This window comes from Bubalus bubalis, chromosome 24 (assembly GCF_019923935.1).
Source record: "Bubalus bubalis isolate 160015118507 breed Murrah chromosome 24, NDDB_SH_1, whole genome shotgun sequence".
Classification (NCBI taxonomy): Eukaryota; Metazoa; Chordata; class Mammalia; order Artiodactyla; family Bovidae; genus Bubalus; species Bubalus bubalis.
Window position 1 is genome coordinate 156,147 of NC_059180.1, and position 24,663 is coordinate 180,809.

At 58.2% G+C, this 24,663-nt stretch overlaps 1 protein-coding gene and 1 long non-coding RNA gene across 5 annotated transcripts; one reads left to right on the plus strand and one right to left on the minus strand.

Moving 5' to 3' along the window:
* Positions 1-1,960: 1,960 nt before the first annotated feature.
* FOXL3 (forkhead box L3) lies at positions 1,961-9,615 on the plus strand. 4 transcript variants are annotated; one of them, XM_044936273.2, is made up of 5 exons: positions 2,854-7,061; positions 7,149-7,302; positions 7,850-8,047; positions 8,405-8,573; positions 8,836-9,615. In XM_044936273.2, the coding sequence occupies exons 3-5, from the start codon at positions 7,941-7,943 to the stop codon at positions 9,214-9,216; spliced, it is 657 nt and encodes a 218-aa protein (XP_044792208.1). In that variant the 5' UTR covers positions 2,854-7,061; positions 7,149-7,302; positions 7,850-7,940; the 3' UTR covers positions 9,217-9,615. The 4 variants fall into 4 exon arrangements, with proteins under 4 accessions (XP_044792209.1, XP_044792208.1, XP_025131353.1 ...); XM_025275568.3 differs by having other exon boundaries at positions 2,854-4,507; positions 4,884-7,061; positions 7,149-8,047; XM_044936274.2 differs by lacking the exon at positions 2,854-7,061 and adding an exon at positions 1,961-2,012 and having other exon boundaries at positions 7,149-8,047.
* LOC123331634 lies at positions 9,219-12,357 on the minus strand. The gene is made up of 3 exons (XR_006548378.1): positions 11,373-12,357; positions 9,463-9,586; positions 9,219-9,359 (listed from the first exon to the last, which is right to left on the minus strand). It is a non-coding gene; the product is annotated as an uncharacterized LOC123331634 (long non-coding RNA).
* Between the last annotated feature and the right edge of the window lie 12,306 nt (positions 12,358-24,663).

Genomic DNA, 24,663 nt, shown 5'->3' on the forward strand with positions numbered 1-24,663 from the left:
CGGCAGGCGGCCAGGCCCCAGTGTGACGGCGAAAGGCACAGAGCGGGCTCAGACCCAGAAAGACCAGGACGGAGGAGCCCTCGTCACGGTGAGGACAGCCCGAGGGACAGATGACGTCTGGGTGACAGTCCGCTCAGCCGTGCTGAGCTTCCCAGCCACGGCCACGGCAGCACTCAGCGCTGTTTCCCTCAGAAGGAGAATGTGATGCAGCTGAACTGAAAGGCAATGGGGAGACCCAAGGCCTCTCTCAGGAAGATGGGAGGTTAAAAAAAGAAAAAAAAAGGGGGGGGTTATAAAACTTACAAAATAAAACGTTTGCCATTTAGAAACATGGAGATAACATGCAAACAAGGCAGGACAGCCCAGCCTAACCCTAACCCTAACCCAGGAAGGTGGACACAAAGCGACCTCTCTGGGCCTTTGTTTCAGGAACAGGCGTGAGGTGGGCAGGGGTCCACTCTTCTCCCTGATCTGATCGGTAATGTTATTTGACTTTTGAAACTGGGTCCGTCTATTCAGTCAGTCAGTTCGGTCCTTCAGTCATGTCCGACTCTTTGTGACCCCATGGACTGCAGCACGCCAGGCCTCCCTGTCCATCACCAACTCCTGGAGCTTACTCAAACTCATGTCCATTGACTTGGTGATGCCATCCAACCATCTTATCCTCTGTCATCCCCTACTCCTCCCACCTTCAATCTTTCCCAGCATCAGGGTCTTTGTTCACATCAGGTGGCCAAAGTATTGGAGTTTCAGCTTCAGCATCAGTCTTCCAATGAATATTCCAATGATTTCCTTTAGGATGGACTGGTTGGATCTCCTTGCAGTCCAAGGGACTCTCAAGAGTCTTCTCCAACACCACAGTTCAAAAGCATCAATTCTTCGGCGCTCAGCTTTCTTCACGGTCCAACTCTCACATCCATACATGACCACTGGGAAAACCATAGCCTTGACTAGATGGACGTTTGTTGGCAAAGTAACATCTCTGCTTTTGAATATGCTGTCTAGGTTGGTCATAGCTTTCCTTCCAAGGAGCAAGTGTCTTTTAATTTCAGCTACAGTCACCATCTGCAGTGATTTTGGAGCTCAAAAAAAAAAAGTCTCACTGTTTCCGTTCTTTCCCCATCTATTTGCCATGAAGTGATGATGCCATGATCTTAGTTTTTGAATGTTGAGTTTTAAGCCAGCTCTCTCACTCTCCTTTTTCACTTTCATCAAGAGGCTCTTTAGTTTCTCTTCACTTTCTGCCATAAGGGTGATGTCATCTCCATATCTGAGGTTATTGATATTCCTGCCAGCAATCTTGATTCCAGCTTGTGCTTCATCCAGCCTGGCATTTCACAGGATGTACTGTGCATATAAGTTAAATAAGCAGGGTGACAATATATAGCCTTGACCAATATACTCCTTTCCCAATTTGGAACCAGTCCATTGTTCCATGTCTGGTTCTAACTGTTGCTTCTTGACTTGCATACAGATTTCTCAAGAGGCAGGTAAGGTGGTCTGGTATGCCCATCTCTTTAAAAACTTTCCACAGATTGTGATCCACACAGTCAAAGATTTTAGCATAGTAAATGAAGCAGTAGTAGATGTTTTTCTGAAATTCTCTTGCTTTTTCTATGATTCAGGGGATGTTGATAATTTGATCTCTGGTTCCTCTGCCTTTTCTAAAACCACCTTGAACATCTGGAAGTTCACAGTTCATGTACTGTTGAAGCCTGGCTTGGAGAATTTTGAGCATTACTTTGCTAGTGTGTGAGGTGAGTGCAATTGTGCAGTAGTTTGAACATTCCTTGGCATTGCCTTTCTTTGGAATTGGAATAAAAACTGATCTTTTCCAGTCCTGTGGCCACTGCTGAGTTTTCCAAATTTGTTGGCATATTGAGTGCAGCACTTTCACAGCATCATCTTTCAGGATTTGAAACAGCTCATCTGGAATTCCATCACCTCCACTAGCTTTGTTCGTAGTGATGCCTAAGGCCCATCTGACTGCATTCCAGGATGTCTGGCTCTAGGTGAGTGATCATACCATCATGGTTATCCAGGTCATTAAGATTTTTTTGTACAATTCTTATGAGTATTCTTGCTACCACTTCTTAATATCATCTGCTTCTGTTGGGTCCATACCATTTCTGTCCTTTATTGGGCCCATCTTTGTTTTCCTCTGTTTCTTTGCAGTGATCACTGAGGAAGGCTTTCTTATCGCTCCTTGCTATTCTTTGGAACTCTGCATTCAAATGGATATATTTTTAGTTTTCTCCTTTGCCTTTCGCTTCTCTTCTTTTCTCAGCTATTTGTAAGGCCTCCTCAGACAATCATTTTGCCTTTTTGCATTTCTTTTTCTTGGGGATGGTCTTGATCACCACTTCCTGTACAATGTTATGAACCTCTGTCCATAGTTCATCAGGCACTCTGTCTATCAGATCTAATCCCTCAAATCTATTTGTCACTTCCACTGTATAATCGTAAGGGATTAGATTTAGGTCATACCTGAATGGTCTAGTGATTTTCCCTACTTTCTTCAATTTAAGTCTGAATTTGGCAATAAGGAGTTCACGATCTGAGCCACAGTCCATCTATTACTTTGATACAGGTTCAAACAGCAGATAAAGCTGCTGGACGGGAGGAGGGAGGGGGGCAGGGCTGAGCCGTGAGCTGGGCGAGGGCCCCCGGCCCGGTCCTGTGTGCGTCTCAGCGCAGCTGTGCAGGAAATCTGAATTCCGATGTGCCAGTTCACCATCTGAACCAATGCCCAGCCGGGTGAAGGGACTTTCCCAAATTATCGTGGGAGTGCCTGGTGCCTGGGACTCAGACTGCTGCAGTGGGGGGTTGGGGGGGGTTGCCGAGGGGGCCAGGGAGGCAGAGGACGTTGTGAACAGGCCAGGAGAGGCTTTCAGTTAAATCCCTCTCTGGGAGCCAGCTTCCCCATGAGATTTGGGCGGCGTGCTTGGTCCACAAGTGTTATAGGACAGCACCTGCCACAGGGCCATGGAGAAAGTGGCAAGAATTCAAGCGTGATTGAAAAAACAAATGGGGGAAATCCAAACAAAAGCCCTCCTCAGTCAGCCTGAGAGCTGGTTATGTAGAATCAGGGGGCAGGAGGCGGCGGCCGTCTGAGGGCAGAGAGCACTTCTTGAATTAAGCGCGTTGAGTGGACAAGTCAGCCAGTATCTGGGTGGGGAGGCATGTGCGGCCCCTGCCCCCTGGGTCTGAGGGATGCAGTGTGTCCGGGAGGCTGCAGAGATGCAGGTGGGGGGCTCAGCATCTCTCCCGGCCCCACCCACAAGCCTGAGACAGAGGACAGGGAGGCCGCTGGACAGGGAGGCCCCGGCCCTGCCTCCCCACGGGGGAGCAAGTCAAGTGTGCAATTCTTGGGACCAGCCCCCCAAAGGCCACGCCCAGAGGTGCAGGTTCCTGGATTCAGGGGCCCCAGGCTACCCTCCCAGGGTCCTGCCCAGTCCCCCCAGAAACTCTCCCTCAACCCACTGCCCCAGCCCTCACCCAGATGGAACAGAAGCAGAGGCACCCAGAAGCCTGGGGGCAGGAGGGGCTTGGACGAGGACCCGCCTTGGTCAGGAGAGTCCGTGTCGGGGGTCCCCACGTGCACAGAGGGGTCTTTCTTACCTTTTTCTAAATTGGGTATAGTTGCTTTGTAGCGTGTTAGTTTCTGCCGTACAACAGAATCAGCTATGCGAGTGTGCTCACAGATGTCCGACTCTGACTCCATGGACTAGAGCCCGCTCCTCTGTCGGTGGAATTTTCCAGGCAAGGATCGCCTCCTGCACCTCCCCCCACCCACACTGCACGGAGCGCCTCGGAGCACCGAGCTGGGCCCCCCGCGTGTACGGCAGCTTCCCCCAGCTTTCTGCTTCACAGGCGGTCGTCCTGTGTGTCGATCCGTCTCCTGACTCTTCCCACGCCCCCTTCCCCTCCTGTCTCTCCCTTCCCCCTCCCTCTCCAGCCCGGCGTCCACATGTTGTTCTGGACACCTGGGTCTTTCTTACTCTGCTTGAAGCTGGCGTTCAGGAGCAGGGGTTTGCGGGCCGGGTGGGGGCTGGGAACCGTGTTCACCCTCCGGGGGGTGGCTCCCAGCCTGCAGCTTAAATGGGATCAGAGGGGGCCTACGGCAGCAGGGGGCCTGTGGGGCCACAGTGGGCCGCCCAGGTCCAGAGCAGCCCCGCTGGGCTGCGGGGGCTCGGATTGGCCGCTCCCCCCACCCCCCCCGAGGCCTGAGCTCTGTCCCGTCCCTGCTCCAGGTTGCAACCCCTCAGCTACACTCAGTCAGACGTGCCCTGTGGTCACTGTCGTCCTGGGGGAGCCTGGGAGGCCGTGGTGGACACGCTGTGCCTGGCTCCCTTGCACCATCTAGAGGAGACCCTGAGAAAAGCAAGAGCAGCCTCCTACGGCAGAGGCGACCAGTCCCGCCTGGGAAGCACCTGCATTCACGATCAGAGTCCAAGGCCTCAGAACCAGCAACCTGCAATTCCGGCCCAATGGGCCCGTCGGCCTGGTGAGCCGTCAGCAAGGCCTGCCCGCCACGGGGCCCGGAGCGGGCCGGCTGCCCGTTCGGTGACCAGGGCCCGGGGCCCCGCCAGCCCCCAGGGCAGGCCGGGAGCCAGGGGAGGTGGCCTTGCCACCCTTGTGTCCAGGAGCCAGGCAGCGCCCGGCCCAAAAACACCCGTGGGGTCAACGGTCACTCTTCAGCGAGTGCTGAACAGGAGTTCTGTGCACTGGTAACTATTTCAGCACCGAAGAAGGAGAGGACAGAATTTACATGGAGGGTTGAAGGGCCCTGGCCTTCCTGGAGCTTCTAGAAGTACCGTCTTGGGCAGCCCTGGGCTGTAGCCCCGCCTTCCACCCCACCCTTATTTCATTCTGACCTTCAGGTGCTGCCCAAATGCCTCATCCTGGAAGGTCTCCTGGCCTCCAGCCTGGGTGACTTCAGCGTGCTCTCCCACACCCCCTCCCACTGCAGATCTGAGGTCGGGTCCACTTCCCACCAGACGGGGCCGTGTGAGGACTAGGGGTGCGGCCCAGCACCCCAGCAGCTCCGCCCGCTCAGCCCCTTCTCAGCGGCCCAGCCACCCCCCACCCTGAACTCCCACTTCCGCAGGAGCGCCTGCCTCCCAGCCCCGAGCCCAGGCCTTTCCGACCCAAGCCCGAGCCCACGCAGACCCCATGGCCGGGCTCAAGAGTTCCCACTCCCCTGTGCATGGCCCCCCGTGGTCTCGCTTCCTGGGATTCAGGCCTGGCGAGCCCCCTCCCGAGAGGAGTCCAGATTGGTGAGGCTGAGAGGACCCTGGAGGGGAAGACGGTCACCGCCACAGCGGAGCGACAGGGCACGGCGGGTCCTCTCTCCACCTTTGCAGAGGGGGACGGCTTCTGTCTCTGAGATTTTCAATTTTCAACCTTTTTGTCCTTTATGAACCTTCTGTAACACAACTTTTAATTACAAAATACAAAAGTGTGTAAGGGCAGAGGTCACACGAAGTCCCGTCTTCCTCCTGTTCTCTGGGGTCGTCTGTGCCACGTCTGTGTCGGACGTGCTGGGTGAGGGCTGCTGGGGCTCAGGGCTGCCCTCCTGCCCAGCTGGTGCCCCGTCTTCACACAGGCCCCCTGTGCTCAGGCATGTGAGCGCCCGCAGGCCGCCCCTGACCCTGGAACTGCAGCCGCATCCTCCCCTGAAGGGCCTAGGTCCCACACGGGTGACCTGACTCAGGTGAGCTGGTCACCCTCCCGGCCTGTGGAGGGGACTGCACGGTCGGCCTGGCTCATGGGGTTGCTGTTCTCAGCGGTGTCTTGAGGACGTTTCCGGCTGACAGACCGGAGAAGCCGTTCTTCCCACTGCCAGGCCCCAAATAATGACCCAAATAATAAGTCATTTTCAGAAGGAAGCCAAGCAAGGTTCAGACACCTAAGGAACCAAAACACGTTGGGAAGGTTTTCTAACCAATCAGCCTTCATGTTTGATTCAATTAAACAAGTGACCAGATTGAAGTGCCTCTCCCACCATCCACTCTCTTATGCAACAGAAGCTCGTCCCGAGACCTGTCTCTGAACTGGCCACACCCTGGGGACGAGGCCCTGGCTGGCTGGCCCTCCCCGGGCCGACACTGATGGGTTCCGGCGGGCACTGGGCCAGTCTGCACCCCTAGACCGGCCCCTGCATCCTCTCCTCCCCTCCCAGGTGCAGCGAGGCCCACAGGAGAGCCGGCTGCACTCCTGCGGCTTCAGCAACTCTCCACCCCGGCCCACCTACGGCAGGCACAGGCTTTCAGGACTGCTCTCCTCTGATGGGCCTGGTCCCCTGGGTTTCAGTTGTTGCCCTGAAACCTTAGCTCTCTGACAAATTCAAGAAAAGTCATGACTGTGCAGATCGCTGGTTTTCTCACTGTGAGGGGGAGGGTTCTGCTCATTTCACTCTGTCGGGGGGCTTCCGGACCAGCCACAGGACCTCGGCACCGTGGTGGTGCCTGGCGTGTGGCTGGACCACAGCTTGCCCGATGCCTCCCTGCTGATGGACATCCAGGCTGATTCCAATTTGGGGAAAAGAGGAATGAAATCATTCTGAACACGTCACAAGTGCTTGCATAAAGTTCTGTCTTCACTTGGGATAAACACCCATGAGTGCAACTGCTGGGTCACATGGTAGCTGCACGTTTAGTTTTTAAAGAAACAACCAAAATGTTTTCCTGAGGGGCTGTACCGTCTGATGTTCCCATATCCCAGCATTTCTCAGTTTGACACCTGGTAGAGAGGATGCTGCGGAGCCCCTGACTGTGTCTGAGCCCGAGTGCACCTCAGATCCCACTGCAGGAGTCGGAGCCAGGAGGGAGCTGGCACGGCGCCCCTGGGTCCTGGGCGCCCACATCAGCAGGCCGGCCACCACCCCCCGCTGGGGCAACAGGCTGGACGGAGCACAGATCATTTCAGAGCTGTAGGTGCAGCTCTGAAGGTAGAATCTTCTGGAAGAAGACTATTCAGGTGTCCTGGCCTTGGGCAGACGCACTTACAGGGCTCATGGCCAGAATTTTGCAGACTGTTCGTGGACATGCCTTTTGCTGGTACGGCCACCTTGAAACAAAGGGCCCTCCTTAGGATCCCACCTGACTTCTTGCTAAAACGTCCTCCCCCTGTCTTTTCTCCCCCAGGCGCCCACCGGTGACCCCCAGAAGGACCAGTGAAGCAGAGGCTTGGCTGATGAGGAAGTTACAGAGCAGGGGGCCACTGGGCTCAGAGCTCCACAAAGGGCCCCCCCAAGGAGGATACGAGGGAGACAGCACAGCGGGGACAGAGCGTGCCAGGGTGGGTTGGACCCTGTGTCCAGCTCTGATCCAGGGTCCCGGCGGCACACACCTTGGCCACCATTGCACTGGGGCTGAAGGTAGCTGGGCAGAGCCTGGTGGGGAAGGGGCTACGCCCCCGCCCTCTCTGTGGTCGGGCTCCTGGCAGCTCCGGAGTGCGCTCTGGGGAGCCAGAAGCCAGGGAAGAACCTCTGAGTCTTGGGGTGCTCGCAGGCTTGGGGGACCCAGGGAGCTCCGCCCTTAAGTCTGGGGCAGCGCAAAGAGCACGAGGCATAGTCGGCGGGAGCGGGAGGGGGTGGCCCCCCCACCCCACCCCCTCCGCCCGTCGGACCACCCAGCGCGTGGCTCCCTCCTCCCCCCGCCGATCAGGGGGTCACCGCGAGCCTGCTCTCCGCTCCCCTCGGCCGCTTTACCGGCAACAGGGGCCTCCCCCGCTCCGGGATTGGATGCGAGAGGACGGGTGGGGGCGGGCGGGGGGACCCGGGGAGCCCAGGTTCCCCGCTCGGGCGGAGAGCAGCCGGCAGCGCAGACGCCGCTGGTCCGCACAGGGGAGAACCTCCGCGCAGTCCTGGAGCGCGCCGGCGGGCGGCGCGGAGGAGGCGGCAGCATTGGCGACCCGCAGGCGGCAGGCGCACCGCGATGTTTGACAGCTCGCAGTATCCCTACAATTGTTTCAATTACGACGCCGACGACTACCCGACGGGCAGCTCGGACGAGGAGAAGCGGCTCACGCGGCCAGCGTACAGGTGACCGCAGGGCTGGGCCGGGGCCGCAGGGGTCGCGGGGGCCCTCCTCCGAGAGGAGGCCAAGACCGGCTTGGGTGCGGGAGGGCTCACTTATCCGCACGTTGGGAGGTAGCCGAGAAGGTTCTCCATCCTCCCCGGGGAAGCCCCAAGTGTGAAGGTGAGCTTTCCCGGTCTGCGCAGAGTTGCGCTGGGAGCTCCAGGGGGCCCCGACTCCAACAACCACCCCTGCCCCCAGCTCCCCGGTGCCCCGGGGAAGGCAGAGCGGAGTGGTCCCCGCGCGGCCGGGAGACTCCAGACGCAGAAGCGCTCCGGGGTCCCTCCCCTGCCCCGGCCTGGCCTGAGCGCCCCTGTTTGCAGCTACATCGCACTGATCGCCATGGCCATTCAGCAGAGCCCGACGGGCAGGGTGACCCTGTCCGGCATCTACGACTTCATCATGCGCCGGTTCCCGTACTACCGCGCCAACCAGCGCGCCTGGCAGAACTCCATCCGCCACAACCTGTCCCTCAACAGCTGCTTCGTCAAGGTGAGCCCCCCACCCCCGTGCGGCCCCTGAGTGTCCCAGGCCTGGGGACCCGTGGACCAAGGCACCCCTGATTGGGCTGTGAGGGTGCATTTTGCAGCGGCGTGCGCTGGAAAGTTCACGCGTAGCCTTCGCCAGCTCCCCAGCGACGCGCCCACCCCCAGGGCGGGGCATCCTTCCGGGGCCGCCAGGGGCTCCCCGAGGGAGCGCGGTGGGCGGGGCGCCCCTGGGAGCCCGCCGCGCGCTGAGCCCCTCGTCCGCACAGGTGCCGCGGACCGACGGCCACGAGAAGGGCAAGGGCAACTATTGGACCTTCGCCGGCGGCTGCGAGTCGCTGCTGGACCTTTTTGAGAACGGCAACTTCCGCCGGCGGCGGCGCCGGCGCGGCCCCAAGGGCGAGGAGGCGAGAGGGGCACGCGGGAGAGATGCGGGGGCGCCCCCGGGGCCCCCTGAGCCCCCAGGCCCCCGCCGCGAGCCCCCGACCCCGGCCAGCCCTGAAGTCCTGAGGAGGGACGCGCACAGGGACATCAAGTTCAGCATTGACTACATCCTCTCCGCCCCTGACCCCTTTCCCCGGGGCAGGTCACCCCACATGCACCCCCCGCTGGAGGGCCGCCAGGTGAACCTCCAGCTTTGGACCATGTGAGAGGGGCTGAGGTGCTCCGCGTCCAGGGCTGGCACCGGTCAGTCTGGAGTGTTCGCGGTGATTTCAGTCCACCTGAAGCAAAGAAGTGCGGTTCTGCCATGCTCCACAAAGTTCACAGACTCAGGCTCAACGCTGAAACCAGCCTGGGTTGGAGGGAAAGACGTGATGGGCTGAAAGGCGCTCATTTCCCTGTTGCCCCATTACCCCTTCAGAGCCTGAGGACTTAAGGGTTTGCTCTTGACTCACCCGCGGATCCTGCCTGAGGGCTAAGCGCTCAAGGTCAGGGTCACGTTCACTTAGGGTCAAGGTCACTTCCTAGACTGCTGCGGGGAGCTGAGTGTGGGGTGGAGTTGGTGAGCGTTTTCTCTCACTGAAAACAATAAAAGCAAAGTGCAGAAGGCCGAGTCAGCTATTGATTGATCCCGTGGACGTGTCCCTGTCACGGATGATGTGACTGAAGTGACAAGCGCATCTCGTGTTGTGGGCTGAATATTTGACGGTGTTTAAAAATTTCTGTGCGCTCTTTTTATACAGGAAAGAAGGAAGGGAGGGAGGAAGGGGAGAGGGGGAAAGAGGGGAGGCCCAGATTTGGGACAGCGTGGGGGCGAAATGCACTTTTCCTGATTCTCCTGAGCAGCGAGGAAGCCCTACTCTGGCACATTCCATCCAGCTGCTTTCCCGGGAAAGCACATTCCGGAGCAGAGGGCTGACAAATTTCTGCTACACTGTGAGGTATACGGTTAGGAAGTACACAATTATAAGCATTGGAGGTGGGTGCATCCATTTGAAATGTAAATGATATAATTACTGGGTAGAGACGGGCATTTAAAAAACACAATTATGCACAGTGAAACTATTTGACCAACCTTATCATTTTTCACCAGCCCATTTTTCGCAGAGTTAATTGCTTTCCGTGACTTAATTTGAACATTAGTATGGATTACACCTAATCTGATTCACTAGGTGACGATGATTGGCTAATTTTGTAAATGGCAAAAACACACCCAAGGAGGCTCGCTGTCTGGACTCAGAATTACCATCTTGCTTTATCGGACTTGGAGAAACTGGGGCTGGGGTAGATGAAGGAGGCAGGCACACGAGACTGAATTGGTTGGGAGACACGGTTGCACCCTGGTTCAGAAGGTTCGGCGTTTCATTAAATCACAGTATCCCGATTTCATCCGCCCTGTGAATAGAAACCCCGTGGAGTCCTTTCATGGTTTTGAAAAAACGTGTCTGGCCCTGACTGCAGAGATGAGCACTGGTAGGGATGCCCACTCACGTCTCCCGTGCCCTCTCGGCCAGCCCAGGCCGCCAACAGGTCAACCAGAGAGAACTGAGGCGTGTAACACGGAGGTCACTGCGCCCTCGCAAACACCCACAGACAGAACTCTCTCCTGGGGAAGCAGCCAGTATCGCTGGGCTCTCGGGTCAGCCGGGCACGGTGCTGAGCCTCCCCGCGGGCCAGCACCCCAGCCCTGTTCCCCTCGCTCCATACAGGTCAGAGACCCGCGGCACAGCGGGCCCAGGACTGGGACACAGGCTGTGACTCTGGGGTCAGGCTTCCTCCGTGCCGTGGTCACACGCGAGTGTGTGCATGTGTGTGCCGTGTGGGCCTATGTTGTGTCTGTCTCATCCCTGTTAGTTACACGCGGTCATCAGTCGTGCTGACATCATTTTAAATTATACCAGATATAATTCAGATGGTCACCGGACACAGCTGGCTCCACACACAAGTATCCGACATATAGACTATCTGAGGGTATATTTTTCTGCTTCCAACGGAGCAAATAAAGTTTCGTTTCATCTTTCAACTTCTCTTTCTGAGTTTCATTCCAGTGATCAAGTGGCCATAGCCGAGGGGCGGCAGCAGGCTTCACGATCTGGGTATGGCAGCATTTGCTTTGCAAAGGATATCAATCATGTTTTTCAAAGCAATGGGACATTTTCAATTTGCAAGCATGTGACACCCTTCGACTTCAGAAAGGCTCCCAGCCCTCACAGTGAATGGCATTTAATCCCCAACAACAGAGCAGGGCGAGGGCTGGTCTGACCTATTCAAATGTCGCCTCCACCACACACACCTGCCCAACGCAATTATAATTAAATACTTTATGCCTCTCTTGCAAATCCACTGATTGATCACCGATACGTACATCACCAGCACATTACCCCGAGCAGATGTCTGCCACACGTGCCACGGATCACCGAGTTTCCATTAGCTGGAGCTGGGGCTGTGCGTGGGAGCCATGAACGAGCTGCCGTCATGCGGAGCGCGCTCCTGAGTTGCGGCACCAGCTCGGGCCGTGGGTGTTGCTGCTCAGAGCAGCCGCCAGGTGGGGGGCCTCCACCAGCGCTGGTGCTACAGGGCGAGGCCCACAGGGCACGACACCCGAGGGGAGGGAGGGCGCCCCTGAGATGACAGCGGGCGCTGGACGGCAGCCCCCCTCTCTCCAGGGCCCCAGTGGCCAAGCCCACACGCGCACACGAATGGCCTCGTCCTGCGGCTCCAGCAGCCCCGTGAACAGACAGACACCCGGCTCCGTGAAGCAGGAACAGATGAGGAAAAAGGCTCAGCAGGGCAGGGCCCAGTCCCACCCTCCCCACTGCGGGGGCCCAGGCTGCCCGTCCGGGGGGGTGGTGCCCTCTGGCCCGGAGGCTGGAGGCGTCGCACTCCCGGCCCCTCGCCCTCTGCGGGCATATACTAGCACGCCAGCCCTGGGGCGGGACCTGGCCTCTCCGCGCCCACCCCGGCAGCCCGGCCTCCTGCCCCAAGTCAGGAGGGCCAGCACCGCCTCCCCGGGGCCAGCCTGGGGTGCGGGCCCCAGTATCACTTCAAGAGGAGCTCAGGAAGGACACAGTCCGTTACCAGTAATTGTATTCGGCCAAATTAATAACAATCCATAAACATTGGCAAAATTGCTCATTTCCATCCCGTTAAAAGCCCCAAGTTTGTCTGCTGTAAGTGGACCTCGCTGTTCCGGAGAAACCGGTTCCCCAGAACCCAAGGCTGTCAGGCTGCCGCTGAGGACAAATTAACTGTCCTCGTGCGCGCCCGGTAAATTACGTTTCCCCAGCTTTAGGCAACTTCAGGCCTAGAGTCCAAACAAGATGTAAGCTCACTCAGCTGAAACTCGCAGGATTAGATTTATAATAGGCTGAGGGAGGTCGCACGGCTGTGCCTTTTTTAACAAGCAGAAATCAGGCGGGAGCGCTGGGCACCCACCTGGCTTTGCTCTGGTCCGTGCTGGGCTCGGGGGCAGGGACGGGGGGGGTCCCTCCTGGGGGTCCTGCTGGGCCCACACACTCACCCATCAGGGGGCGGTTCCGGTCCACACCGCCTGCCCAGGAGCCCGGTGTCTCTGGGGCGACCAGCGGGTCCCCACTGCCCGCCAAGCCCAGCGACCATGCTGCTTGGCCCTGAAGAGGATCCAGAACCGCCCTCTCTGCAGATGCTCATGGGGGCTCCAGCTGCTGAGGGGCTCCGTGTGCACTGGTGCCCTGCATCACCTCATACTGGTCTCCGTCCATCCACACGGAGGTGGGAAGCCACGGACCACGCGTCCTGGGGCCTCGCGGTGTGGGAGACGCGGTGGGAGCAGCGAGCCCCAGCGCCTGAAAGGCCGGCCCGAGGCTGACGTGCCTGCTCTCACCCCTCTGTGTGCGGGCACCCTGGACAGCCGCGCCTCACTCAGGTGACCGGGACAGGAGGGCCCGCTCCCCCCGAGAGGGCACCCCACTGGCTCTGGGGCGCAGGGCCCACACTCCACCCATAAGCCTCTCAGCCAGAGGAGCGACTCAGGAGGAAGACCTGGTGTGCCTGGGGGGCTGTGGCGAGGCCTGTCACCCTCCTCGACACAGGTCCAGGCAGAGGGCACTGCCGCTGGGACTGCTGCGCCCACCAGGCGCCATGGGAAGTCCTGTCTGCCCTGGGCCCTGAGCATCAGGAGCAAAGAGGGTTCCCCATGCGGGGATGCTCTACATGTGTCTGAATGCTGGGCATGCACCGGCCAGGGGTGCCTGTCTGCCTGGTGCGCATCTGTGAGCCCTGCTGAGTGTGCATGCATGGTATGAATGAGTGTACACTGCGTGTGCACGAGGGTAAGCCAAGCATACACCTGTGAGTACGTGTGCTCGGGCAGGTGTGCACCACGAGAGGGTGTGCACACACCAGTGTACACGTGTGAGAGTGCGTCACGAAGCAACACATCGTTTCCAATCCTTTTTGTGCCAAGAAATCTGTGTAAAAGCAAAGGCGCCTGGGAACCCCCAGGTCCGCTGAACAGCTCATCTGCGGAGTGGCTGGTGGGCGTCCCGCGGGGTCTCTGGTGAGACCCACCTCCAGGAGCTGCTCAGCGGGACGCGGTGACTGCAGCTGACGAATGGGACCAGAGCCACCGGATGTGAGGTTAGGACATAAATCAAAGGCAAATGTCAAATACCTTCTAACATCGATCGAGAGATAACTTGGGGTGGGGCCACGTGTCGGGCACTTGCTCGTGGAGGCTCAGAGAAATTATACCCATAATCACCTCCAGATTGCTGGTGCCTCGCTGCTGATCCAAGCCTCTGTGGCCTCCCAGGTGGGAATGCGTGTCCAGCACTCAGGCCCCACGTCCACGGATGCTGAGGATGCCCAGGACGCGGCGCAGGCACAGGGTCAGGCCATGGGAATGTTCCAAACGGCCCCCAGAGCACACACACCCTGGAGCATCTCTGAGGAGCCAGACAGAACGCTCAGCAGGCGCCGTCCTCCCCAAGACCTCCAGGCACCTCTTCCTGCCCTGCCCCGCCCAGGCCTCGGTGCCTCCTGTCCGCCTGTGGCTGCCAGCCTCAAGCAGGGCACTCCAGTCAGGGCGAAGACCCTCCCCCGGGCCGCCGGGCAGCCTCTAAGAGCCAGGATCGGGCCCAGGCCCCGAGCTGGGCCTCCAGCCCTCACACCTGCAGAGGACGGCAGGCAGGCACACCATCTACGTCATCTCCAAACGAGATAAGGCTCTCAGTCTGTGTCAAACATTGTTAAACGTAAGCATTAAAACTACTCTTAGAAATCACAGCCCTGTTTGGCCAGATATTCTTCATTTCTTAGCATATCTACAACTGCAGAAAAGAAGGGCCTCTTCCCTGTCTCTCCCTCCAGAGACCCTGACCACGTCCTGCTCCCCACCCAGACTGGGAGTCACCAGCTTTCCGAGCTGAGCATGCCTGCCTGCCTGGCTTTCTGCTCTCTGTACAGAACCAAACAGCAGGGCCCCACTTGGGCACCTTCCCCTCTTAGCCTTGCTAACTCACGTTTGTACTCTGAGACGCAGTGCTCAGGCTGCCTCCTCCAGGAAGCCTTCTCTGACTGCCTTTCCTGTAACCCCTGGGTTACAAACGTCTTATGTTACACTTTGGTCTGGAAGCTCACAGTTTTACACTTTACGTTGAGTTATAGGCTCCACCTTGAATGAAGCTCTGGACACAGCATCAGGAACGTGTTACAGTTTATTCTCCCCATACAGTTGTTTTGGCACCGTTAACTCCCTCTCCTCATGGGACTGTACTGAAGTCTTTGTCCAGAACCTGTTGATCATGTGTAGGTGTATTTCTAAACTCGCGTTGTGTTCCACTGATTCACTCATCTATTTGGCACAAACAGCCAACTCGTTGGAAAAAGACCCTGATGCTGGGAAAGACTGAGGATGAAAGGAGGAGGAGGCAGCAGAGGATGAGGCGGTTAGGGAGCATTGCTGACTCAATGGACATGAATCTGAGCAAACTCCAGGAGCTACCGGAGGCCGGTGGAGCCTAGCGTGTTTCAGTCTCAAAGACCCAGACTTGACTTTGCGACCGAACAACTGCACCGTATCTACAGCGTTAGCCTCACAATATGTGGGAAGTGGGGAGTGTTAGCCACATAAATTTGCTTTTCTTTTTCAAAGTTGGGTGCGCTATTCTAGAGCCTTTGAAATGCCAAATAAATGTTAGAATCGGCTTGTGGATTTCCACGAGAAACCTGTTGGGATGGGTTGGGACTGTGTTGAAGCATAGATCAGTTGGGGGAAAACTGACATCTTCACGTGTAGCTCATGTTTCTGATACCACTATGAACTGTATTTTTTAATTTTACATCATTGTTTGTGGGAAGTTTACACAGTTAATTTTGTATGTGGGTCTTGTATTCCAAAACCTTACTAACTTACTTATTCACTTTTTGTAGTTTCCATCAGATTTTCTACATAGACAATTGTGCCCTCAGTGAATAAATTCTGAGATTTATCTCCTAATTCCCAACCCTTTATTTATTTTCTTGCTTTTTTGCACTGGCTAGAAGCTCTATGCAACATTGAATAGAAATGGCAAGAGTGGGCGTCCGTGCCTTGTTCTGACCCTGAGGGGAAAGAATTCCATCTTCCACTGTGATGCGTAAACACAGTGTGTCCGTGCGTGCGACGTTGCGTCAGTCGTGTCTGACTCTGCGTGACCCCGTGGACTGTAGCCCGCCAGACTTCTCTGTCCATGGGATTCTCCACGCAAGAATACTGGGGTGGGTTGCCGTGTCCTCCTCCAGGGGATCTTCCCGACGCAGGGATCGAGCCCGCGCCTCCTACACCTCCTGAATCGGCAGGCGGGTTGTTTACCTCTGGCGCCACCAGGGAAGCCCTTAATATCCCCCTGCTGCTGCTGCTGCTGCTGCGTCGCTTCAGTCGTGTCCGACTCTGTGCGACCCCATAGACGGCAGCGCACCAGGCTCCCCCATCCCTGGGATTCTCCAGGCAAGAACACTGGAGTGGGTTGCCATTTCCTTCTCCAGTGCATGAAAGTGAAAAGTGAAAGTGAAGTCGCTCAGTCATGTCCGACTCTTAGCGACCCCATGGACTGCAGCCTACCAGGCTCCTCCATCCATGGGATTTTCTAGGCAAAAGTACTGGAGTGGGGTGCCATTGCCTTCTCCGAATATCCCCCTTAGTATCCTCTTAATAATCACAGACTCTGCAGTGACGCCAACTCTCTCACTCCTGACATCATTCCATTTTCCTGATCCATCTACTTAGAGACAGCAGAGAAGTGCCAACACTCTGGTTTCCAGGTGTGACTTCTCACCTGGAGGCAGCAGGCACCCCACTTGGAGGTGGGGCATCCTTCAGCTCTCAGCATTGAGGAGAAGCCCAAAGCAACCCCAGTCACTTCCCACTATAATTGATTAAGGCCAAGGATTATATGCCAAAACGACCTGTTTCTGCTGTTTCTGCGGCTCAGACCCCCCGGCTGGAAGCTCCTTCTGTGATGTGAAGGCCAACGGGGTACACGAGGGCAGGCCGACCACGAGTCCTCTGCGGGCACCAGGTCTACAGACAACCCGCATCCACAGCAAGTCACAGCGCCGAGCCCCAAGGCAGGGCCAGGAAGGGCCCGCCCCATGGAAGAGGCGGGTAGGCGTTCCTGGACAACTGACTCATCTCTCTCTCTTCCGGCAATCCCAAACCCCCAAGGTCGCTGCCCTGAACCACATCATGGACCGCGCCACGCACTCGTTTCTCTGTAGACCCAGGTGGGTAATTCTACCCCACCTTTGCTGGGCTTCCCTGGTGGCTCAGAGAGTAACGCGTCTGCCTGCAATGCTGGAGACCTGGGTTCAATCCCTGGGTCGGGAAGATCCCCTGAGAAGGGAATGGCAACCCACTGCAGCACTCTTGCCTGGAGAATCCCATGGACAGAGGAGCCTGGTTGGCAATACTCCATGGGGTCTCAAAGAGTTGGACACGACTGAGCAACTTCACTTTTGCTGAACAAATTGGGTCCTGCCGTGTGCACTCCAGGGAGCCACGGTCAGTGTCAGCCAAGCTCAGGGCACCCACATTCGCCGGGCAGTGTGGCACGGCCTCCTGCAGAGTTCGAGGGCTTTGTGACCACAGCCCCCTCCGTCCGGGTTCTCACTCTATCCCAGTCCTGCTCCGTGCCTGCTCTTGGGGAGCCCCGCCCCTGGGAGAGCGCACAGGCCAGGAGGTGTGTGAAGGTCACAGGGCCTGGGGCAACGCCCTCTCCTGCCTGCATTACGTGCCAGGGGCTGACGCCCTCCTGCCTCCAGAACATATGAGCAGGGAGCCCTTCGGGGAGAAGGCTGATGCCTCAGGGGCCCGAGTGACAAAGGTCGGGGAGCCCTGGGAGACGACGCAGGTGCGGTAGGGCGGGCAGCCGGCCCGCACTGAGAGCTGCAGGAGGGGCAGCCCGTGCCCCCACGGCTGCCCCTCAGGGACTTCAGCGGCCTCACCGGCCAGACCGCTGCTCTCTGCTGGAGACCACTGTGTGCCAAGCACCCTGTAATTGGATGAGCCCAGCTAAGTTCAGCCAGACAGCAGAGGCAGTGGGATTTAATATCTGACCTGAGATTTTACAATAAAAACACAAATAATTCAATTAAAAAACAGACCAAGGATCTGGACATTTTTCCAAAGGAGATCTATGAATGGCCAAGAAGCTAATGAAAGCATGCTCGACTCCTGGGAACAAACCCAGAGGGTAGAAAAGAAGGTCTCAGACGGATACCCGTGCACAGACAGCCACCGCAGCTCGACTCACGCCATCCAGAGTGGAAAGCACCCACACCGCCACCAGTGCACGAGCTGGATGAGCGCACCGTGCTTTATCCATACAATGGAATGTTATTCGGCCACGAAAAGCGATGCCACAACACACATGAACACACACCAGGAGAAAGAAGCCACAGGCCGTGTCTCGTATGATTCCAGAACAGGCAGATCCACGGCCACAGAGAGCAAACTGGTGGCTGCCGCAGAAGGAAGGAGGGGAGTGTGGGGGTGACGCTTTCTTTTCAAGGTGATGAAAATGTTCTGGAGTCAGATCGTGCTGATGTTTGTTCAATATTGGGAATGTGCTAAAAACCACTGAACTGTACCCTTTAAAACACTGATTCTTTTTTGTCATGTGGATTATATCTTAATTTTAGAATTGCACACACACACCCTAAACTGGATGAGATCTGCGCTCAGCACCCCAGGCCACAGAAACTGCGAGCGTGTCCCTGGCTCAGCACTAGCTTCCTTGTACCTGAGACCGGGGTCATAATCCTGACTCACAGGGTTGTTGTGCCAACCCAGTGTGATAAGGCATGGAGCGCCTGGTCCTTGTGCAAACGGATGAGATAATGCATGAGAGCTGACGTGAGCCCCGGCCCGAGGGGCGTGCAGAACGCGCCACCTGGCCCCGTGCCCGGCACACCTGCGGCGACTCGGGCCTCACACCTGGGAGGCGGCCTTGAGCCGACCTGCCATGGCCCGCAGCAGCGCCGCCAGCCTTTGAGCCCACTCTGGCTCCTCCAGGCGGCCTTCCCTGGCTCTCTCCTTCTGCCCGCCCTGCTCCCGCAGAGGTGCCAAGCGCACCCCAGCCACCATCCAGCCTGCAGCCAGAGTGAGACCCCGAAATCACACCAGGCCCCCCTTTCCCAGCCCCCCTGGCCCCGCCCGGCTCTCCTGAGCCCGGAGCAAAGCTCAGGCCCGGCCCTCAGCCCCTTGGGGCCAGGCCAGCCCCTCTCCCCGCCCCGACCCTCCGCGCTCTGGCCACAGGCCTCTCAGCCACTCCTGCCCAGGGCCTTCGGCTGCTCATCCCCAGGCCTGGGACGAGCCCCACTTCTCGTCCCACCCTGTCTCCAGTCAGCGTCCTGTCCAGTGGCCCTCCTGGCCGTGTCCAAGCTAGCAGCTGCCCAATGCTATCTTCTCTCTGCACTCCCGCAAGCTCTGTGATGTGCTGTATTCATTACCTTATAGCTGTTGGCTTCGTCAGAACCTCCAATAGAATACAGGCTCCGCCCACAGAGCAGCCCCCCCACCCCCCACCCCCCCACCACGCCCCCCAGACTCCAGGACAGCGACCCCGGCTCTTAGCAGGAGCCCAGGGGAGCACATGGCCCGTCTCCCCAGCCGTCCAAAGAAGGGTGGCCAGCAGGTGGCCAGCCCCCCTCAGCCCTCCAGGTGCAGCACAGGTGAGCCTGCCGCGCAGGAAGCGATGCACCTGGCAGGGACCACCCCCCACCACCACCCCCCGCCCCACCCCAGGATCGGAAGCTGAGCCTCGCTAGACTTTGTGGGGAGGGAGAACCCTCTCCACACCGGCATCCTGCGAATCGGCCTCAGTGTGCCTGAAAACTGGACATCCGCATCCCACGTGCAAGGCGTCCAAGTCTCCCAGATCATGCCCTGAGGGGGACGCCCGCGCCTCGCCACCAGGTGGCAGCGGAGGGCCAGGGATGGGCCGGCCCGTGGAGCCGGGGGCGGGAGGCGGGGGGTGGGGGGGGAGGGCGGGTCTGGGCTGGACGCGGGGTGGGGCTCCCCCAGGTCCAGACCCCGCCCCGTGGCCCCGCCCTGCCCCGCCCTCCCCGCTGAAAGGTGCCCGGGATTGGAGACCGTGGTCTTCCAGGAGCAGCTCCTGAAAAGGGACCAGTGAGGCGGTGATGACGCCCAGCGTCGGGGGCGGCCGGTGGGCTCTGCAGTCCAGCGGGCCTTCCTGAGAGCCTGACGCTCTTGTTCTCCGGGCGCAGAGAACCGTCTCACCGGGACGGCTGGGGCGCAAGCAGAGGGTGGGTGGTCTGATCCAGGCCGGGGAGACCCTCCCCTTCCTCCCAGGACACCCCCGCACCCCCTGATCTGACCGGGCAGGGAGGGGGTCCTATCGGGCAGCTGCTCATGTGACACCCAGGGGACCGACCCTGAGAAGCAGACTGACGTCCAGGCGTCCAGCCCGTCTGCCCCCCTGCCGCTCCCCTCGGCAGTCCCTGGATGCTCTTTCAGGGCCTCTGCGTGAACCTGAAGCCCGACCACCCTCGTTCTGTCTGAGGGGGCTTTTGCTCAGACCTCAGGCCAGGGCTCTCAGCCGTGGGGAGGAGGGGCCCGCTTGGAAGGTGGTACCCAGAGGCTCCTTGGAGGGAGTCATGGAGTTTGGAAGTTGGCCCAACTCTCACCTGTCCCACTGGTGTTTTGTACAAAAACTAACATAGATGCCCTCTGGCACAGAACGCAGAATTTCCATGAACTCCTGTTCAAAAAACAGGAATGTGGAAGAAATTTTGAACCTGGGTGGAACTATTGGAAGTTGTGGCCCCAGATTCCAGCACAGTTCTGGTGTCCTCTGCTTTTAGAGGTGCGCCCATAAATGTTAGAGTCCACGGAAAGTCGCCAGCCACTCACACTGTAGTAAGAGTGAGTGAGAGTGACCCGGCCGGCAGTTGCAGGACCCCTGCGGCTGCAGGGCGCAGGCGCATGGCTGTCCCAGCAGTGACGCACGAGCCCCGAGCTGAGGGGAGGGCCCTGTGTCAGGAGGGAGACGCACACAGACTCCCCAACTCAGCATCTCATCCGTCTGTCCCGGAGCCCTCCCCGCTCCTGAGCTCTGGACCCCACCTCAGATGACCAGAGGGCATTACAGGATCATTTTTAAAAGGTGAAACCATGACTATTATACAAGTGGAAAATGTATCAGAGGTTTTACTGAATGCGCTAATTAACGAGGAAACCAGTAACGTGTTAGAACCAGCTCTCAGAATTCAAAACACGGCATTATATGGGAAATAAGGAATATTGAGAGAATTCAGAAGTGATGAAGCAACTCCACCCCCAGGGCCATCAGCAGTGGCATTCCGCCAGACAAAATTAACTTGATTTCTATGGGCAGCAGTCGCCTGCATGACTGTCAGTTTTCTGTGGAAGAGCTCACACAGGAGGCAGAGATAACCCAGCCGGGGCCCTTCCCCACCTTTCAGGAAGGCTCCCACGTGGGCCAGGCCACAGGCTTCCCCCCGCTGCCTCAGGAGCAAAGGCTGGAAGCCGGGCCAGCCCATGCCCCGGCCCAGGGCCTCCCTCCCCAGCCGCGGTCCACCCCCATTACCTCCATGAGGAGCCTCAGCCTGGTCTTCAACCCTTCTCCCCCCAGGGAGAGGCTGCCTACCTGGACTGCCAGGTTGCAGAGTCTGGCAGACCCAGGTTTGAGTCCTGAGAGCCATATACTGGCGGTGTGATCTCAAACCGCCTGTTCCAGACCTGAGTCTCTGCGTCTGTAAAATGAGAGTGGCAGATACACCCCCTGGGCCAGCGGGCTGCGGGGACAGAACGCAGCACACGGGGAGGCCAGGCCAGAGCCGGCCGGGCATCTGGTTAGTAGAGGAATGCCCCCCAGCCCTCTTCCTGTGCCCCCACCTCCTCCACACACACCACGCCTGGCCTCTGGGGTCTCAGCTCCAGCAGGAGCCGCCCCCTGGGTGGGCTCAGGGACATTGGCCTGCATGGGCCTCCCTCCTGCCCCCAAGGCATTTCTGGTTCTCAGGTTTCTTGGAAATAAAACCCAAATCCCTTGCACAGCATGCACGCTCCCCTCATCTGGTGTGATGGTGTAGACACAGCTCCACCCACACCTTCCTGAGCGTTCCAAGTTACCCACCCAGCATCCATCCACCCTCCCCACCCCCAGTGTCCACAGCCCATGTCCTTGGAGCCAAGCTGCCCATACCCTCCTCTTCCAAGTGGGGCCATGGTTCATTTGTACCCATCACACATTCCTGCCGCTTGCACCTGTTGAAGGATGGACATGTAACCCAAGGGGTCCAGTCAGGGTGATTCCCTGTGTGGATTCCTGACACATTCCCTCTCCTTCTGGGCAGGGTGGTGTTTGGATGTGAAGTCTGGAACTGGAGCAGCTACTTTGTGCTCATGAGGCTGAACTGGATTTGGAATGAGGTTGACTATGCAGAAGGCAGAGATGGAAAGAAATCAGGACACTGACTGCCTTATTGACCACTGGAGGCCCCTGAAAGCTGGCCTGCGGAGACCTCCAGTACCAAGAGCCAGCCTACCCTCTCAGTTAAGGCCGTCCCAGCTGGTTTTTCTGTTACTTGCAGCCCAATGCATCCTAACTGACATACTTCCCCTCGGCTGCAGCTCCAGCTGTACCTGCTTTTCTGGGTGCCCCAGGCACTGGGTGGCTGTCTGGTGTGGTTTGTACCATCAGTTTGGCCAGCCACTCTCTGCCCACCAGCTAGTGACGCATATGGCCAAGCCTCCAAAGAGGCCCAGAAGTGGTCACTGACCAGAAACAGGGCTTGGTCCAGGCGCAATCCAGAGGCTCGCACTCATTCCTGTGCAGGTGGGAAATGCTCTCATGGCCCCAGGACCCAGCATCAGTGCAGCTGCCTGGCTGTCTCACGGCCCCTTTGTAGAGGACAGGGTGGACTGGCACAGATGGCAGGGGCCCGAGGGTCTCCCTTGGCTTTGGAGCCTTTGGAGTTTTCTCCTTTCTGAGTCCTCTAGAGCCTACAAGCTAAAACCTGCACCTCTTGGCAGGAGACAAAGGAGGCTCAGGCTGGAGGTTTACCGAGCAGCAGGGCCACCAGCGGTTCCCTGATCCCATGTCGTGAGTTCACAGGAGCTTTCCTCCCACAGCCGTCTTGTCCCCAGCCCAGGAGTGCTGGGCAGGCACTCGTGAAATACCCTGAGATGCACTTCATGGTTCTGGAAGCTTCGGTTGGTCTTCAGTCACAAGTGGTGCTTATTAAAAATCTGTGCAGCCTCCCACATCAAACAAAATTAATCAGTAACAAGCGAGATGCTATTAAGCCGTTTCCCAGCACGGTAACTCGGGGCAGCCGAGTTATCTGATTGGCTGGTCTGGGCGGCCTCTGGAATTCTCGCCGTTTATCTGTGTGCGGTGAGCTTGACACGAGGTGTTTGTCTGTGGCTGAGTCACGAGCGGTCTCGCTCCGCCAGGCGCGCCTCTCTGGACCGGCGCGGTGCCGTGGGCCCCGGGCCCCGCCCCCAGCAGCGGCTCCTCTGCGCCCGCCCCTTCTTGCTCTGCGACACCTTTCCCAGGGGTCACCTCTCAGCCCAAAGGCTGAGCTCCTGCATCTGTGGCTGCACACAGCCTTCTGCATCGTTATTTATAATGACCTAAAAGCCCATTAATAGGGAATTGTTAAATAATAATTATAGGCCCATAAAATGAAATATGATTTTTAAAAGGAATGAAGAGTCTAGGCTTGGGTTTGATCAACCTTCTCAGGTTGGAGGACATTATCTGTCAGAAGATGTCAGAGCTGCCTTGGTGGCCGGGACAAGGCGGGCACAGAAGTGGGGGGTGGGGACCTCCTCCTCAGCGAGGCTCCGCCTAGCGTCCAGGGCTGCCTGCAGCGGGGCCCTCGCTGCAGGAACCCTCAGAGGCCCGCTCTGGGGGGACCGCTGGCCCGTGGTGCTGGGGGCAGAGCTGGAGCAGGCGCCACAGTGCACCCACGGCCCCAGGACATCTCCCCAACCCTGACTCATTTGTCCCGCAGACAGAGTCAGGACACACCTGGGCCCGAGCCCCATTCCTCTCGCACGGCCCCACCTCTTGCCCCATCAGTCCAGCTCGGTCCTCCTGCACAGGCACGGCGGCACCCCTCCAGCTTCACCTTCAGGAGGCTCGGGGTCTGACCACTGATCCCCACTGGCCACAGCTGGGCCTGCTCCTCCCTGGGTTAGCACAGCACCTCGGCCTCCCCGGAGACCCAGCCGGAGCCAGAGCCAGACCCAGACACCAGCCCCACGTGGCAACCCCCAGCCAACTCCTCTGCAAATTAACCTTTTATTTTAGCATGTTTTTAGATTTACAGAAAAATTCTGAAGACAGTGCAGAGAACTCCTGAATACCCAGCACGGTCTCCCTTGTAGGAACGCCCAAGAATGTTTCTGCCACAAACAATGAGCCGATGCCCCAAGCTGTTTTCTGATTTCATCAGTTTTCCTGACGGGCTCCTTTCTGTTGCCAAACCTGCCTGGAGTGTGGGACCAGTCACTGTATCACCTGTTAATTCAATTATTTAATTTCTTTTTTAGGCATGTTCCAACCCCACTCTGGCCAGGTCAGGCAGCTGCAGGTGTGAGCTCTGGGATCACGGCTTCCTTCCACGCAGGGCGTCGGGGGGCAGGAGCACTCTGCTTTGGGGCTTGTCTGAGCCGCGGCTCCAAGGTGGCTCAGCTCAGCTGGCCTGACTTTGGTCCTTCCAGCAGATGAGGTGGGGACAACGTTAGGGCTGGAGCCCCAGCAACAGCCAGGTGTTTTTACCAGGCTGCCCGAGCGCACTTTGTGGGCCAGGTGACCGACGGCATTTGCCTCTTGACCTCTGGGTGCAGGCCTGCTGCTGCTCACAGGGACTCTCCAGGGGAAACACCATAAAGTGTGAAGTCAGCCATTCACGGGTGCAAAGTCATCTGGGCTGGGTGGGGAGGGGGCCCCAGGCTCACCCCAGCCCTGCCCTGGAATGATCATTTCCCAGGGAAGAGAGCAGGGCATTCCTGTGGGTGCTGGTGGCTCCAGGGACAGGAAAAAGCAGCCTGCCTCCTAGGGAGGACGCTGGGCTCTGCATGGGCCCCGAGCCCAACCCCAAGCCTGGACCCCCGTGGAGCCCTGAGGGGCAGCCTGCCGCCC

Excerpts from the sequence above, each read along its gene's own strand:
- FOXL3 (XM_044936274.2), top strand. The coding sequence starts at position 7,941 with ATGTTTGACAGCTCGCAGTATCCCTACAATTGTTTCAATTACGACGCC. Across the intron at positions 8,048-8,404 it reads CTCACGCGGCCAGCGTACAG|CTACATCGCACTGATCGCCA; the intron begins GTGACCGCAGGG and ends CCCTGTTTGCAG. Across the intron at positions 8,574-8,835 it reads TCAACAGCTGCTTCGTCAAG|GTGCCGCGGACCGACGGCCA; the intron begins GTGAGCCCCCCA and ends TCGTCCGCACAG.